This window comes from Cherax quadricarinatus, chromosome 34, assembly GCF_038502225.1.
Source record: "Cherax quadricarinatus isolate ZL_2023a chromosome 34, ASM3850222v1, whole genome shotgun sequence".
Classification (NCBI taxonomy): Eukaryota; Metazoa; Arthropoda; class Malacostraca; order Decapoda; family Parastacidae; genus Cherax; species Cherax quadricarinatus.
In genome coordinates, this window is record NC_091325.1 from 2,760,562 (window position 1) to 2,775,691 (window position 15,130).

General features: G+C 46.0%; 1 protein-coding gene across 5 annotated transcripts in view; it reads right to left on the reverse strand.

The window, feature by feature from the left end:
- The window catches only part of Trpm (transient receptor potential cation channel, subfamily M), a 235,099-nt gene that overhangs the window by 94,817 nt on the left and 125,152 nt on the right, over nt 1-15,130 (reverse strand). For 3 of the 5 annotated variants that reach the window (XM_070091117.1, XM_070091120.1, XM_070091116.1), the window contains exon 1: nt 2,142-2,277. The exons of 1 other annotated variant lie outside the window; for it this stretch is intronic. In XM_070091117.1, the coding sequence (XP_069947218.1) occupies nt 2,142-2,189 (48 nt within the window). In that variant the 5' untranslated portion in view covers nt 2,190-2,277. Of the gene's footprint in view, nt 1-2,141; nt 2,278-11,654; nt 11,712-15,130 lie in introns of those variants that run through there. One more of the 5 variants, XM_070091118.1, reaches the window with a different exon arrangement.

The following is a 15,130-nucleotide window of genomic DNA, read 5'->3' on the forward strand; positions in this document are numbered from 1 at the left end:
AAATACAAGGACTCCAATGGAAATACAAGGACTCCAATGGAAATACAAGGACCCAAACTGAAATACAGTGGACCCCCGACATTTGATGGCATCGACATTCGATAAATCCGACATTCGATGCATTTTAATGCAAAAATTTCGCCTCGACATTCAATGGAAAACCCGACATTCGATACGATTCGTGTCCACGTGTGGCCTGAACTGCCCCATGTGTGCCAATGTTTACAAGCCAGTCAGTGTGCGTGCATCTAAGGATACATTCGGTACATTCCATATTATCCATATTATCACTGTTTTTGGTGCTTGTTTCTGCAAAATAAGTCACCATGGGCCCCAAGAAAGCTTCTAGTGCCAACCCTGTGGTAAAAAGGGTGAGAATTAGTATGGAAATTAAGAAAGATTTTGAAGGGTTTGGGGCTAACCCTGAGAAGCCTATGCCAGTTGTGGACTCCACTGTGCCTACTTCAAAAATTAAGGAAATGTGTGCAAAGTGGGTTGAACTGCAAACCTTTATGGATGAAAATCACCCTAACACAGCTATTGCAAGCCGTGCTGGTGACTATTACAATGACAATGTTATTGCCCAGTGACTCTCAAGCTGGTCCTAGTGGCATTAAAAGAAGAAGGGAAGTAACCCCAGAAAAGGACTTGCTACCTCAAGTCCTAATGAAAGGGGATTCTCCTTCTAAACAGTAACAACTTCGACACTCTCCCCTCCTCCCATCCCATCAATCATCACCATATCTTCATTAAAGGTAAGTGTCAATTATTCTATTGTTATTATTCTATTGATATTGTTGTTATTGTAATTATTCTATTGCATTAAACTTAATATTTCATATGGTAAAAAAATTTTTTTTCATACTTTTGGGCGTCTTGCACGGATTAATTTGATTTCCATTATTTCTTTTGGGGAAAATTAATTCGACTTTCAATATTTTCGACATTCGATAGCTCTCAGGAACGGATTAGTATCGAATGTCGAGGGTCCACTGTACAAGGACTCCAATGGAAATACAAGGACTCCAATGGAAATACAAGGACCCCAATGGAAATACAAGGACCCCAATGGAAATGTCACTTTGTCTGATATTTCTTGGGGTGATCCTGGTGTGTAATTTACACTATGTATGACAATTGTACTTATGTGTACCTGTGCCTAAATATACTTAAGTTTTTTGTTAGTTCTTCCAGCTTAACTTTGACCCTCTATTAAATTTGTCAATTAATTACCCTGCCGGTGCAGACATTTCAGAAAACCAAATAATGATTTAAAAATCATTATATTTTTTAATACAGGGAGATACATCTATAATTAATATTACACTGCAACATCATTAGTATTAGTGTGCGGGAAATGCTCAGGCATATTAATGACTATCTTTGTGCTTAATATTATTCTATAATTTGCAAAGTACACATTGTAAAATTTGCAAAAAAAAATAAAAAAAATTGATTTTGATTTTCTGCAATTCCAGTCACTTACAGATCAGCTCATAATTCACGTACAGGTACACATAAATACAGTTACATAAATTATCATGTAATTATTATTATAATTATGGGGGAGCGCTAAACCCATAGGATTGTAAATTATCATACACAGCAGCATGTGTCTATTACCCACCAGGATAACACAAGACAAGTAACTTATACCAACAAAATACCAGAAGAAAATAATGTTAAGTTTATTTAGATACAGGTACATACAAATACAATTATTATATATAGTAACGTTGTGTAAATTACCCAGGATAACACAAAAAAAAGGTCAAAGTGACTTATTTCCACTGGGGTCCTTGAATGGGAAATTATTTGACAAAGAACCAGAGTAAACAATATATCTAGATATTATAACCGCATTATTATTATGGGAGAGCGTTAAACCCGTAGGGATTATACAGTGCCTGTGGAGGGGATGGAAGGCATTCAGGGACAATTCAAGGAACTGGAGCACAGATGTAATTCCCCAGATCAAGAGCCCCTCACCAGCATCAAGGAACCTTCCATGAGGGTATTATAACCACATACCTCATAATGTTATACCAAAATGAAGCCATAATACGGCACTATGTAACCAAGATATATTAAGACCACTTTACCAGCTAATAAAGCACTCTAGGCTTAAAAGTCAAAATTACCAGACTGGTCCACAGTTTAGTAGAGGCATAATGGTACTGTACTGCCATTTTAAAAACGTATAACACGAAAATATAAAAAAGTGTAGAAATATGGAGTCCGACATGACGCTGAGGTTGGGTTAAAGGGTTGACATGAAGCCATTCTTTTACTCTCATATTTTACGATTTTTTTCGCATTTTTTGCGTGTTATGTACTTATAAAATGGAGGAATAACACCATTATACCTCTAGTAAACAGCAGACCTATCTATGATGACGGAAAGGAGGTATAATGAAGACATATAGTGTAAAATATGACGCCCATCCCCTCACGGACACAGAACTTTTACTCTCATATTTTGTGATTTTTTTTCCATTTCCGTGTGTTACGTACATCATTATACCTCCAGTAACCATTATATATATCTATGGTGAAGGGAACGAGGCATAATGAAGAGATATAATGTAAAACATGACGCCCCTCCCTTCATAGACATGACCAGAACATTCTCTCAAGAATAATTAAAATATATATACACTAATAACATTATTCTCATTTTCCTCACATTTTAACAGTTGATGCAGAGAATATTAAGCCACTGAAGAAGAAAACTGCTACTTTAATACCAGGTGTTCATTATACAAGTGTAAGCGGTCGTTAAGCCAGGAAACAAGAGGGTGGTCATTATTGTAAGAGAAGGTTGTTAACCCTGGCTTGTTACTACCAACCCTGGCTTGTTACTACCATCCCTGGCTTGTTTACTACCAACCCTGGCTTGTTACTACCAACCCTGGCTTGTTACTACCATCCCTGGCTTGTTACTACCAACCCTGGCTTGTTACTACCAACCCTGGCTTGTTACTACCAACCCTGGCTTACTACCAACCCTGGCTTGTTACTACCAACCCTGGCTTGTTACTACCAACCCTGGCTTGTTACTACCAACCCTGGCTTGTTACTACCAACCCTGGCTTGTTACTACCAACCCTGGCTTGTTACTACCAACCCTGGCTTGTTACTACCAACCCTGGCTTGTTACTACCAACCCTGGCTTGTTACTACCAACCCTGGCTTGTTACTACCAACCCTGGCTTGTTACTACCATCCCTGGCTTGTTACTACCAACCCTGGCTTGTTACTACCATCCCTGGCTTGTTTACTACCAACCCTGGCTTGTTACTACCAACCCTGGCTTGTTACTACCAACCCTGGCTTGTTACTACCAACCCTGGCTTGTTACTACCAACCCTGGCTTGTTACTACCAACCCTGGCTTGTTACTACCAACCCTGGCTTATTACTACCAACCCTCGCTTGTTTACTACCATCCCTGGCTTGTTACTACCAACCCTGGCTTGTTTACTACCAACCCTGGCTTGTTACTACCAACCCTGGCTTGTTACTACCAACCCTGGCTTGTTACTACCAACCCTGGCTTGTTACTACCAACCCTGGCTTGTTACTACCAACCCTGGCTTGTTTACTACCAACCCTGGCTTGTTACTACCAACCCTGGCTTGTTACTACCAACCCTGGCTTGTTACTACCAACCCTGGCTTGTTACTACCAACCCTGGCTTGTTTACTACCAACCCTGGCTTGTTACTACCACCCCTGGCTTGTTTACTACCAACCCTGGCTTGTTACTACCAACCCTGGCTTGTTACTACCAACCCTGGCTTGTTACTACCAACCCTGGCTTGTTACTACCAACCCTGGCTTGTTATTACGAACCCTGGCTTGTTTACTACCAACCCTGGCTTGTTACTACCAACCCTGGCTTGTTACTACCAACCCTGGCTTGTTACTACCAACCCTGGCTTGTTACTACCATCCCTGGCTTGTTACTACCAACCCTGGCTTGTTACTACCAACCCTGGCTTGTTACTACCAGCCCTGGCTTGTTACTACCAACCCTGGCTTGTTACTACCAACCCTGGCTTGTTACTACCAACCCTGGCTTGTTACTACCAACCCTGGCTTGTTACTACCAACCCTGGCTTGTTTACAACCATCCCTGGCTTGTTTACTACCAACCCTGGTTTGTTTACTACCAACCCTGGCTTGTTACTACCAACCCTGGCTTGTTATTACCAACCCTGGCTTGTTTACAACCATCCCTGTCTTGTTTACTAGCAACCCTGGCTTGTTTACAACCATCCCTGGCTTGTTACTACCAACCCTGGCTTGTTTACTACCAACCCTGGCTTGTTACTACCAACCCTGGCTTGTTACTACCAACCCTGGCTTGTTACTACCAACCCTGGCTTGTTTACTACCAACCCTGGCTTGTTACTACCAACCCTGGCTTGTTTACTACCAACCCTGGCTTGTTACTACCAACCCTGGCTTGTTACTACCAACCCTGGCTTGTTACTACCAACCCTGGCTTGTTACTACCAACCCTGGCTTGTTATTACGAACCCTGGCTTGTTTACTACCAACCCTGGCTTGTTACTACCAACCCTGGCTTGTTACTACCAACCCTGGCTTGTTACTACCAACCCTGGCTTGTTACTACCATCCCTGGCTTGTTACTACCAACCCTGGCTTGTTACTACCAACCCTGGCTTGTTACTACCAGCCCTGGGTTGTTACTACCAACCCTGGCTTGTTACTACCAACCCTGGCTTGTTACTACCAACCCTGGCTTGTTACTACCAACCCTGGCTTGTTACTACCAACCCTGGCTTGTTTACAACCATCCCTGGCTTGTTTACTACCAACCCTGGTTTGTTTACTACCAACCCTGGCTTGTTACTACCAACCCTGGCTTGTTACTACCAACCCTGGCTTGTTTACAACCATCCCTGGCTTGTTTACTAGCAACCCTGGCTTGTTTACAACCATCCCTGGCTTGTTACTACCAACCCTGGCTTGTTTACTACCAACACTGGCTTGTTACTACCAACCCTGGCTTGTTACTACCAACCCCGGCTTGTTTACTACCATCCCTGGCTTGTTTACTACCAACCCTGGCTTGTTTACTACCAACCCTGGCTTGTTTGCTACCAACCCTGGCTTGTTTACTACCATCCCTGGCTTCTTACTACCAACCCTGGCTTGTTACTACCAACCCTGGCTTGTTTACTACCATCCCTGGCTTGTTTACTACCAACCCTGGCTTGTTTACTACCAACCCTGGCTTGTTACTACCAACCCTGGCTTGTTTACTACCATCCCTGGCTTGTTTACTACCAACCCTGGCTTGTTTACTACCAACCCTGGCTTGTTACTACCAACCCTGGCTTGTTACTACCAACCCTGGCTTGTTTACTACCATCCTGGCTTGTTTGCTACCAACCCTGGCTTGTTTACTACCATCCCTGGCTTCTTACTACCAACCCTGGCTTGTTACTACCAACCCTGGCTTGTTTACTACCATCCCTGGCTTGTTTATTAATAACCCTGGCTTGTTTACTACCAACCCTGGCTTGTTTACTACCAACCTTGGCTTGTTACTACCAACCCCGGCTTGTTACTACCAACCCTGCCTTGTTTACTACCAACAGTGGCTTGTTACTACCAACCCTGGCTTGTTTACTACCAACCCCGCCTTGCTTACTACCAACCCTGGCTTGTTACTACCAACCCTGGCGTGTTACTACCAACCCTGGCTTGTTTACTACCAACCCTGCCTTGTTTACTACCAACCCTGCCTTGTTTACTACCAACCCTGGCTTGTTTACTACCAACCCGGGCTTGTTTACTACCATCCTGGCTTGTTTAATACCAACCCTGGCTTGTTTACTACCAACCCTGGCTTGTTCACTACCAACCCTGGCTTGTTTACTACCAACCCTGGCTTGTTTACTACCAACCCTGGTTTGTTTACTACCAACCCTGGCTTGTTTACTACCAACCCTGGCTTGTTACTACCAATCCTGGCTTGTTACTACCAACCCTGGCTTGTTTACTACCAACCCTGGCTTGTTTACTACCAACCCTGGCTTGTTTACTACCATCCCTGGCTTGTTTACTACCAACCCTGGCTTGTTTACTACCATCCTGGCTTGTTTACTATCAACCCTGGCTTGTTTACTGCCAACCCTGACTTGTTTACTACCAACCCTGGCTTGTTTACTACCAACCCTGGCTTGTTTACTACCATCCTGGCTTGTTACTACCAACCCTGGCTTGTTACTACCAACCCTGGCTTGTTTACTACCAACCCTGGCTTGTTTACTACCAACCCTGGCTTGTTACTACCAACCCCGGCTTGCTACTACCAACCCTGGCTTGTTACTACCAACCCTGGCTTGTTACTACCAACCCTGGCTTGTTCCTACCAACCCTGGCTTGTTTACTACCAACCCTGGCTTGTTACTACCAACCCTGGCTTGTTTACTACCAACCCTGGCTTGTTTACTACCAACCCTGGCTTGTTACTACACGTGATAGATATTGTTAGTAATACCACCATTGTGTGGTATTGTTAATAATACCGTCATTGTGTGGTATTGTTAGTAATACCACCAGTGTGTGGTATTGTTAGTAATACCACCATTGTGTTTTATTGTTAATAATACAACCATTGTGTGGTATTGTTAGTAATACCACCATTGTGTGGTATTGTTAATAATACCACCATTGTGTGGTATAACCAACTTTTTACACTGCAAAGTTGCAGAACCAGAAAATGTACCGAGAACCTTTACTGTCAATGTCAATACAGTGAAGTTGTTAAACTACTAGGAATGTTTAAGTCCCTCGAACTGTGTCTATTGTTGGTAATCTGGACGAAAAATTTATATTATATGTTACATTGGATAATTCTGGAGGAATTGGTCTCAAATCTACACCCTGAAATCACTCCCCACAAAAGTGAAGAATTAGGGAGCATTGACATTTCAACAGTCTGACTGTCTTCAAGACCCCTGGTTGTCTTCAAGACCCCTGGTTGTCTTCAAGACCCCTGGTTGTCTTCAAGACCCCTGGTTGTCTTCAAGACCCCTGGTCTTCAAGACCCCTGGCTGTCTTCAAGATCCCTGGTTGTCTTCAAGACCCCTGGTTGTCTTCAAGACCCCTGGTCTTCAAGACCCCTGGCTGTCTTCAAGATCCCTGGTTGTCTTCAAGACCCCTGGTTGTCTTCAAGACCCCTGGCCTTCAAGACCCCTGGTTGTCTTCAAGATCCCTGGTTGCCTTCAAGACCCCTGGTTGTCTTCAAGACCCCTGGCTGTCTTCAAGATCCCTGGTTGCCTTCAAGACCCCTGGTTGTCTTCAAGACCCCTGGTCTTCAAGACCCCTGGCTGTCTTCAAGATCCCTGGTTGTCTTCAATACCCCTGGTTGTCTTCAAGACCCCTGGTCTTCAAGACCCCTGGCTGTCTTCAAGATCCCTGGTTGTCTTCAAGACCCCTGGTCTTCAAGACCCCTGGCTGTCTTCAAGACCCCTGGTTGTCTTCAAGACCCCTGGCTGTCTTCAAGACCCCTGGTTGTCTTCAAGACCACTGGCTGTCTTCAAGACGCCTGGTTATCTTCAAGACCCCTGGTTGTCTTCAAGACCCCTGGCTGTCTTCAAGACCCCTGGCTGTCTTCAAGACCCCTGGTTATCTTCAAGACCCCTGGTTGTCTTCAAGACCCCTGGTCTTTAAGACCCCTGGCTGTCTTCAAGATCCCTGGTTGTCTTCAAGACCCCTGGTTGTCTTCAAGACCCCTGGTCTTCAAGACCCCTGGCTGTCTTCAAGATCCCTGGTTGTCTTCAAGTCCCCTGGTTGTCTTCAAGACCCCTGGTCTTCAAGACCCCTGGCTGTCTTCAAGATCCCTGGTTGTCTTCAAGACCCCTGGTCTTCAAGACCCCTGGTCTTCAAGACCCCTGGCTGTCTTCAAGACCCCTGGTTGTCTTGAAGACCCCTGGCTGTCTTCAAGACCCCTGGTTGTCTTCAAGACCCCTGGCTGTCTTCAAGACCCCTGGTTATCTTCAAGACCCCTGGTTGTCTTCAAGACCCCTGGTCTTCAAGACCCCTGGCTGTCTTCAAGATCCCTGGTTGTCTTCAAGACCCCTGGTTGTCTTCAAGACCCCTGGTCTTCAAGACCCCTGGCTGTCTTCAAGATCCTGGTTGTCTTCAAGACCCCTGGCTGTCTTCAAGATCCCTGGTTGTCTTCAAGACCCCTGGTCTTCAAGACCCCTGGCTGTCTTCAAGACCCCTAGTTGTCTTCAAGACCCCTGGCTGTCTTCAAGACCCCTGGTTATCTTCAAGACCCCTGGTTGTCTTCAAGACCCGTGGTTGTCTTCAAGACCCCTGGCTGTCTTCAAGACCCCTGGTTATCTTCAAGACCCCTGGTTGTCTTCAAGACCCCTGGCTGTCTTCAAGACCCCTGGTTGTCTTCAAGACCCCTGGCTGTCTTCAAGACCCCTGGTTATCTTCAAGACCCCTGGTTGTCTTCAAGACCCCTGGCTGTCTTCAAGACCCCTGGTTGTCTTCAAGACCCCTGGCTGTCTTCAAGACCCCTGGTTATCTTCAAGACCCCTGGTTGTCTTCAAGACCCCTGGTCTTCAAGACCCCTGGCTGTCTTCAAGATCCCTGGTTGTCTTCAAGACCCCTGGTTGTCTTCAAGACCCCTGGTCTTCAAGACCCCTGGCTGTCTTCAAGATCCTGGTTGTCTTCAAGACCCCTGGCTGTCTTCAAGATCCCTGGTTGTCTTCAAGACCCCTGGTCTTCAAGACCCCTGGCTGTCTTCAAGACCCCTAGTTGTCTTCAAGACCCCTGGCTGTCTTCAAGACCCCTGGTTATCTTCAAGACCCCTGGTTGTCTTCAAGACCCCTGGTTGTCTTCAAGACCCCTGGCTGTCTTCAAGACCCCTGGTTATCTTCAAGACCCCTGGTTGTCTTCAAGACCCCTGGCTGTCTTCAAGACCCCTGGTTGTCTTCAAGACCCCTGGCTGTCTTCAAGACCCCTGGTTATCTTCAAGACCCCTGGTTGTCTTCAAGACCCCTGGCTGTCTTCAAGACCCCTGGTTGTCTTCAAGACCCCTGGCTGTCTTCAAGACCCCTGGTTATCTTCAAGACCCCTGGCTGTCTTCAAGATCCCAGGTTATCTTCAAGACCCCTGGTTGTCTTCAAGACCCCTGGTTGTCTTCAAGACCCCTGGTTGTCTTCAAGACCCCTGGCTGTCTTCAAGAGGGAGCTGGACAGACACCTAAAGTCAGTACCTGACCAGCCAGGCTGTGATTCCTGCAGTGGTGTATGTGCGGCCAGCATTAACAGCCTGGTTGATCAGGTCCTGGTCCACCAAGAGGCCTGGTCATGGACCGGTCCGTGGGGGCATTGACCCCTGAAACACCCTCCAGGTATACTCCTTTCATGCATACCTGGAGGGTGTCTCGAGGACCAACACCCCCGTGGCCCGGTTAATGACCAGGCCTCGCGGTGGATCAGGGCCTGATCAACCAGGCTGTTACTGCTGGCCGCATGTAGACTGGCGTATGAACCACAGCCCTGCTGCTCAGGTACTGACTTTTGGTGCCTGTCCAGGGCCTTCTTGAAGATAGTCAGGGATCAATTGGTAATCCACTTTATGTATGCTGGGAAGCAGTTGAACAGCGTTGGGCCCCTGACACTTATTGTGTTGTCTCTTAGTGTACCAAAAGGCACCCCTGCTCTTCATTGGGGAATTACCAATAGGCTTCCAGCTGCCTTTAAAAGAGAACTTTATAAATCCACGAAGTTAGTTCCTAATCAGCCAGGCTGTGGTGCATACTATATACTGGAGTGTGTGAAGCTAGCACCAACAGCCTGGATGATCAGACCATCATTCTGGACGTATCGGGGGGGGGGATGACCCCTCGAAATATTCAGGTAACTTTTAGGTCAGGCATCTATGAAGGACTTGATTTAATTTCTTACTTAAGCCGCAGGGATAAATGAAGCAGCAGAGAGAGAGAGAGAGAGAGAGAGCCAGCAGAGCACACACACACACACACACACACACACACACACACACACACACACACACACACACACACACACACACACACACACACATAAGAACATAAGAACATAAGAACGAAGGAACACTGCAGAAGGCCTACTGGCCCATGCGAGGCAGGTCCAAGTCCCTACCGGCTTAAGCCAATGCACCCAACCTAGTCAGGTCAGGTCACACTGACTTAAGGGAGGAACACGGCAACCGACCTGTTAGCACAAGCTATCAGGTCTAACTCACACCCACCCACATCTACTCATGTATTTATCCAACCTATTTTTAAAGCTACACAACGTTCTGGCCTCTATAACGGTACTTGGGAGTTTGTTCCACTCATCCACAACTCTATTACCAAACCAGTACTTTCCTATATCCCTCCTGAATCTGAATTTTTCCAACTTAAAACCATTGCTGCGAGTCCTGTCTAGGCTAGATATTTTCAGCACACTATTTACATCCCCTTTATTTATTCCTGTCTTCCACTTATAAACCTCAATCATATCCCCCCTAATTCTACGTCTTTCTAGAGAGTGCAGTTTCAGGGCCCTTAGTCTATCCTCATAGGGAAGGTTTCTGATACATGGGATCATCTTTGTCATCCTCCTTTGTACATTTTCCAGAGAATTTATATCCATTCTGTAATACGGTGACCAAAACTGTGCAGCATAATCTAAATGAGGCCTAACCAAGGATGTATAGAGTTGAAGAACAACCTGAGGACTCCTATTATTTATGCTTCTTGATATGAAGCCAAGGATTCTATTAGCTTTATTGCGAACACTTATGCACTGTTGTCTTGGTTTCAGATTACTGCTAACCAGAACTCCTAAATCTTTTTCGCAATCCGTAATATTAAGATCTACATTATTTAGTTTATATGTGGCATGGTTATTGTCCTGTCCAACATTTAGAACTTTGCATTTGTCTATATTAAACTGCATCTGCCACTTCTCCGACCACTGCATCAGTCTATTCAAATCTTCCTGGAGTGCTCGAATGTCCTCGTCAGAATGAATTCGACGGCCTATTTTGGTGTCATCGGCAAACTTGCCGATGTCGCTCTTTATGCCCTCATCTATGTCGTTTATGTAGATTGTGAACAGCAGGGGGCCCAACACTGACCCCTGTGGAACACCGCTCGTGACGCTTCCCCACTCTGATTTCTCCCCATTTATGCAAACTCTCTGCTGCCTATTTGTCAACCATGCCTCTATCCAGGAAAAAATTTCTCCTCCTATTCCACACACACACATACACACACACACACACACACACACACACACACACACACACACACACACACACACATACACACACACACACACACACACATACACACACACACACACACACACACACACACACACACACACACACACATACACACACACACACACACACACACACACACACACACACACACATACACACACACACACACACACACACACACACACACACACACACACACACACACACACACACACACACACACACACACACACACACACACACACACACACACACACACACACACACACACACACACACACACACACAGGGACCTACATATATGCTAAGTAATATAATATAATATTGAAGGAACATTTACCTGTAGTGATGGAGAAAATACTAACTGCTTAATACTTGCTATAGACAGGTCTTCAATCTAGAGAGACAGAGAGAGAAATATATATATAAACAACACCTAGGGTGGTCACTATAGCAAGGCAAGCAATATATACCCTGGTAAGCCAAGTCTCATAGTATATACCCAGCAACCCAAGCCTAGCACTATATACCCAGCAACCCAAGCCTAGCAATATATACCCAGCAACCCAAGCCTAGCACTATATACCCAGCAACCCAAGCCTAGCACTATATACCCAGCAACCCAAGCCTAGCACTATATACCCAGCAACCCAAGCCTAGCAATATATACCCAGCAACCCAAGCCTAGCAATATATACCCAGCAACCCAAGCCTAGCACTATATACCCAGCAACCCAAGCCTAGCAATATATACCCAGCAACCCAAGCCTAGCAATATATACCAGCAACCCAAGCCTAGCAGTATGTACCCAGCAACCCAAGCCTAGCACTATATACCCAGCAACCCAAGCCTAGCACTATATACCCAGCAACCCAAGCCTAGCACTATATACCCAGCAACCCAAGCCTAGCACTATATACCCAGCAACCCAAGCCTAGCACTATATACCCAGCAACCCAAGCCTAGCAATATATACCCAGCAACCCAAGCCTAGCAATATATACCCAGCAACCCAAGCCTAGCACTATATACCCAGCAACCCAAGCCTAGCAATATATACCCAGCAACCCAAGCCTAGCAATATATACCCAGCAACCCAAGCCTAGCACTATATACCCAGCAACCCAAGCCTAGCACTATATACCCAGCAACCCAAGCCTAGCAATATATACCCAGCAACCCAAGCCTAGCACTATATACCCAGCAACCCAAGCCTAGCAATATATACCCAGCAACCCAAGCCTAGCACTATATACCCAGCAACCCAAGCCTAGAAATATGCCTAGCAATATATACCCAGCAACCCAAGCCTAGCACTATATACCCAGCAACCCAAGCCTAGCACTATATACCCAGCAACCCAAACCTAGCAATATATACCCAGCAACCCAAGCCTAGCACTATATACCCAGCAACCCAAGCCTAGCACTATATACCCAGCAACCCAAGCCTAGCACTATATACCCAGCAACCCAAGCCTAGCAATATATACCCAGCAACCCAAGCCTAGCAATATATACCCAGCAACCCAAGCCTAGCAATATGTACCCAGCAACCCAAGCCTAGCAATATGTACCCAGCAACCCAAGCCTAGCAATATATACCCAGCAACCCAAGCCTAGCAATATGTACCCAGCAACCCAAGCCTAGCAATATATACCCAGCAACCCAAGCCTAGCAATATATACCCAGCAACCCAAGCCTAGCAATATGTACCCAGCAACCCAAGCCTAGCAATATGTACCCAGCAACCCAAGCCTAGCACTATATACCCAGCAACCCAAGCCTAGCAATATGTACCCAGCAACCCAAGCCTAGCAATATGTACCCAGCAACCCAAGCCTAGCACTATATACCCAGCAACCCAAGCCTAGCACTATATACCCAGCAACCCAAGCCTAGCACTATATACCCAGCAACCCAAGCCTAGCACTATATACCCAGTAACCCAAGCCTAGAAATATACCCAAGCATCCCAATCCTAACAATATATACCCAAACAAAGCTCTAGGCCTTTCGTGTTGCAATCAGTACATCATCAGGAGCTTGCAATGTTGCAGAAAAAGGAAGATTTCCAAGCAAATGCTTTCAAGCTCCTGATGATTTATTGATTACACGACGAGAGGCCAAGAGCTGTCATTCAACTCCCCCGTTAGTATTATATATTTCATGTGTTAATAATACCAGAGGATATAACGACATGCATATATAACTACATTATCTATGTTGCTATATCATTATATATGCATCTGAATAATGTATTTACCTATCTGATATATTTATCTGGCTGTACCTCACACTACAGCCTGGCTGATCAGGAACTTAGAGGAACTTACCAAGTTCCAACTCAGACAAATGGTTCAGAGAACCGAAAAGTTGATAAATTAGACATATGTGCAACACTTGGGTATCTTTACTGAAGAAACGTTTCGCCACACAGTGGCTTCATCAGTCCAAAGAAGAATGGTGAAAGACCAGAAGGAGTTTGAGGTAATCAGTCCCTCAGACTGCACTGTTGATAACGTAGACACATGTGCCACAGTTGGGTATCTTTGTTGTTGAAAAATTTAACATACAAAGTAGGCTTCTTCAGTCAAATAGAGAGGCAGCAGGTGTAGTCGATAATCAGTCCATCAACCTTTTAGAAATAGCACTTGAGGTGGTCAGTCCCTCAGCCCGGAGAAGAGTTCATTTCACTACTACACCTGTTGTCGCAGTATTAGACTGAAGAAACCAACTGTTTGGGCGAAACGTTTCATCAATAAAGATACCCAATTGGTAGACATGTGTCTAATATACCAACTTGTCGGTTCTCTGAGCCGTTTATGGTTTATCAATGGTTCCTCTAATGTAACTTAATAAATAAAGTTTGCAAGACCCTCCAATAGCTTCCAATGGAACTTTATATGTGATTTAGAGGAGAGTTGACAAGTTCCTTGAGTTTGTGATCAGCCAGACTGTTGTGTCTGTCACTGGGCACTGAGTCAAGTGTGTAAACATCAGGTGTATACCAAGACCAGCAAGTGCCAGGTGGGGGCCAGGTGGGGGGCAGGTGGGGGCCAGGTGGGGGCCGGGTGGGGGCGCGGTGGGGGCCTGGTGGGGGCCAGGTGGGGGCCAGGTGGGGGCCAAGTGGGGCCAGGTGGGGGCCCGGTGGGGGCCAGGTGGGGGCCAGGTGGGGGCCAGGTGGGGCCAGGGGGGGGCCCGGTGGGGGCCCGGTGGGGGCCAGGTGGGGACCAGGTGGGGGCCAGGTGGGGCCAGGTAAGGGCCAGGTGGGGGCCAAGTGGGGCCAGGTGGGGGCCAGGTGGGGGCCAGGTGAGGCCAGGAGAGGGCCAGATGGTCCAGCTGGATGTTCCCCCTTTAAGTTGGCACTGGGTCTGTGTGACCCACCCGAATGTTGCCTAAACTGTGGCCACTCTCACTTCACTCTCACTTCACTTTCACTTCACTTTCACTCTCACTTCACTTTCACTTCACTTTCACTTCACTTTCACTTCACTCTCACTTCACTTTCACTTCACTCTCACTTCACTCTCACTTCACTCTCACTTCACTCTCACTTAACTCTCACTTCACTCTCACTTCACTTTCACTTCACTTTCACTTCACTCTCACTTAACTCTCACTTCACTCTCACTTCACTTTCACTTCACTTTCACTTCACTCTCACTTAACTCTCACTTCACTCTCACTTCACTCTCACTTCACTCTCACTTAACTCTCACTTCACTTTCACTTCACTCTCACTTCACTCTCACTTCACTCTCACTTCACTCTCACTTCACTCTCACTTAACTCTCACTTCACTCTCACTTCAC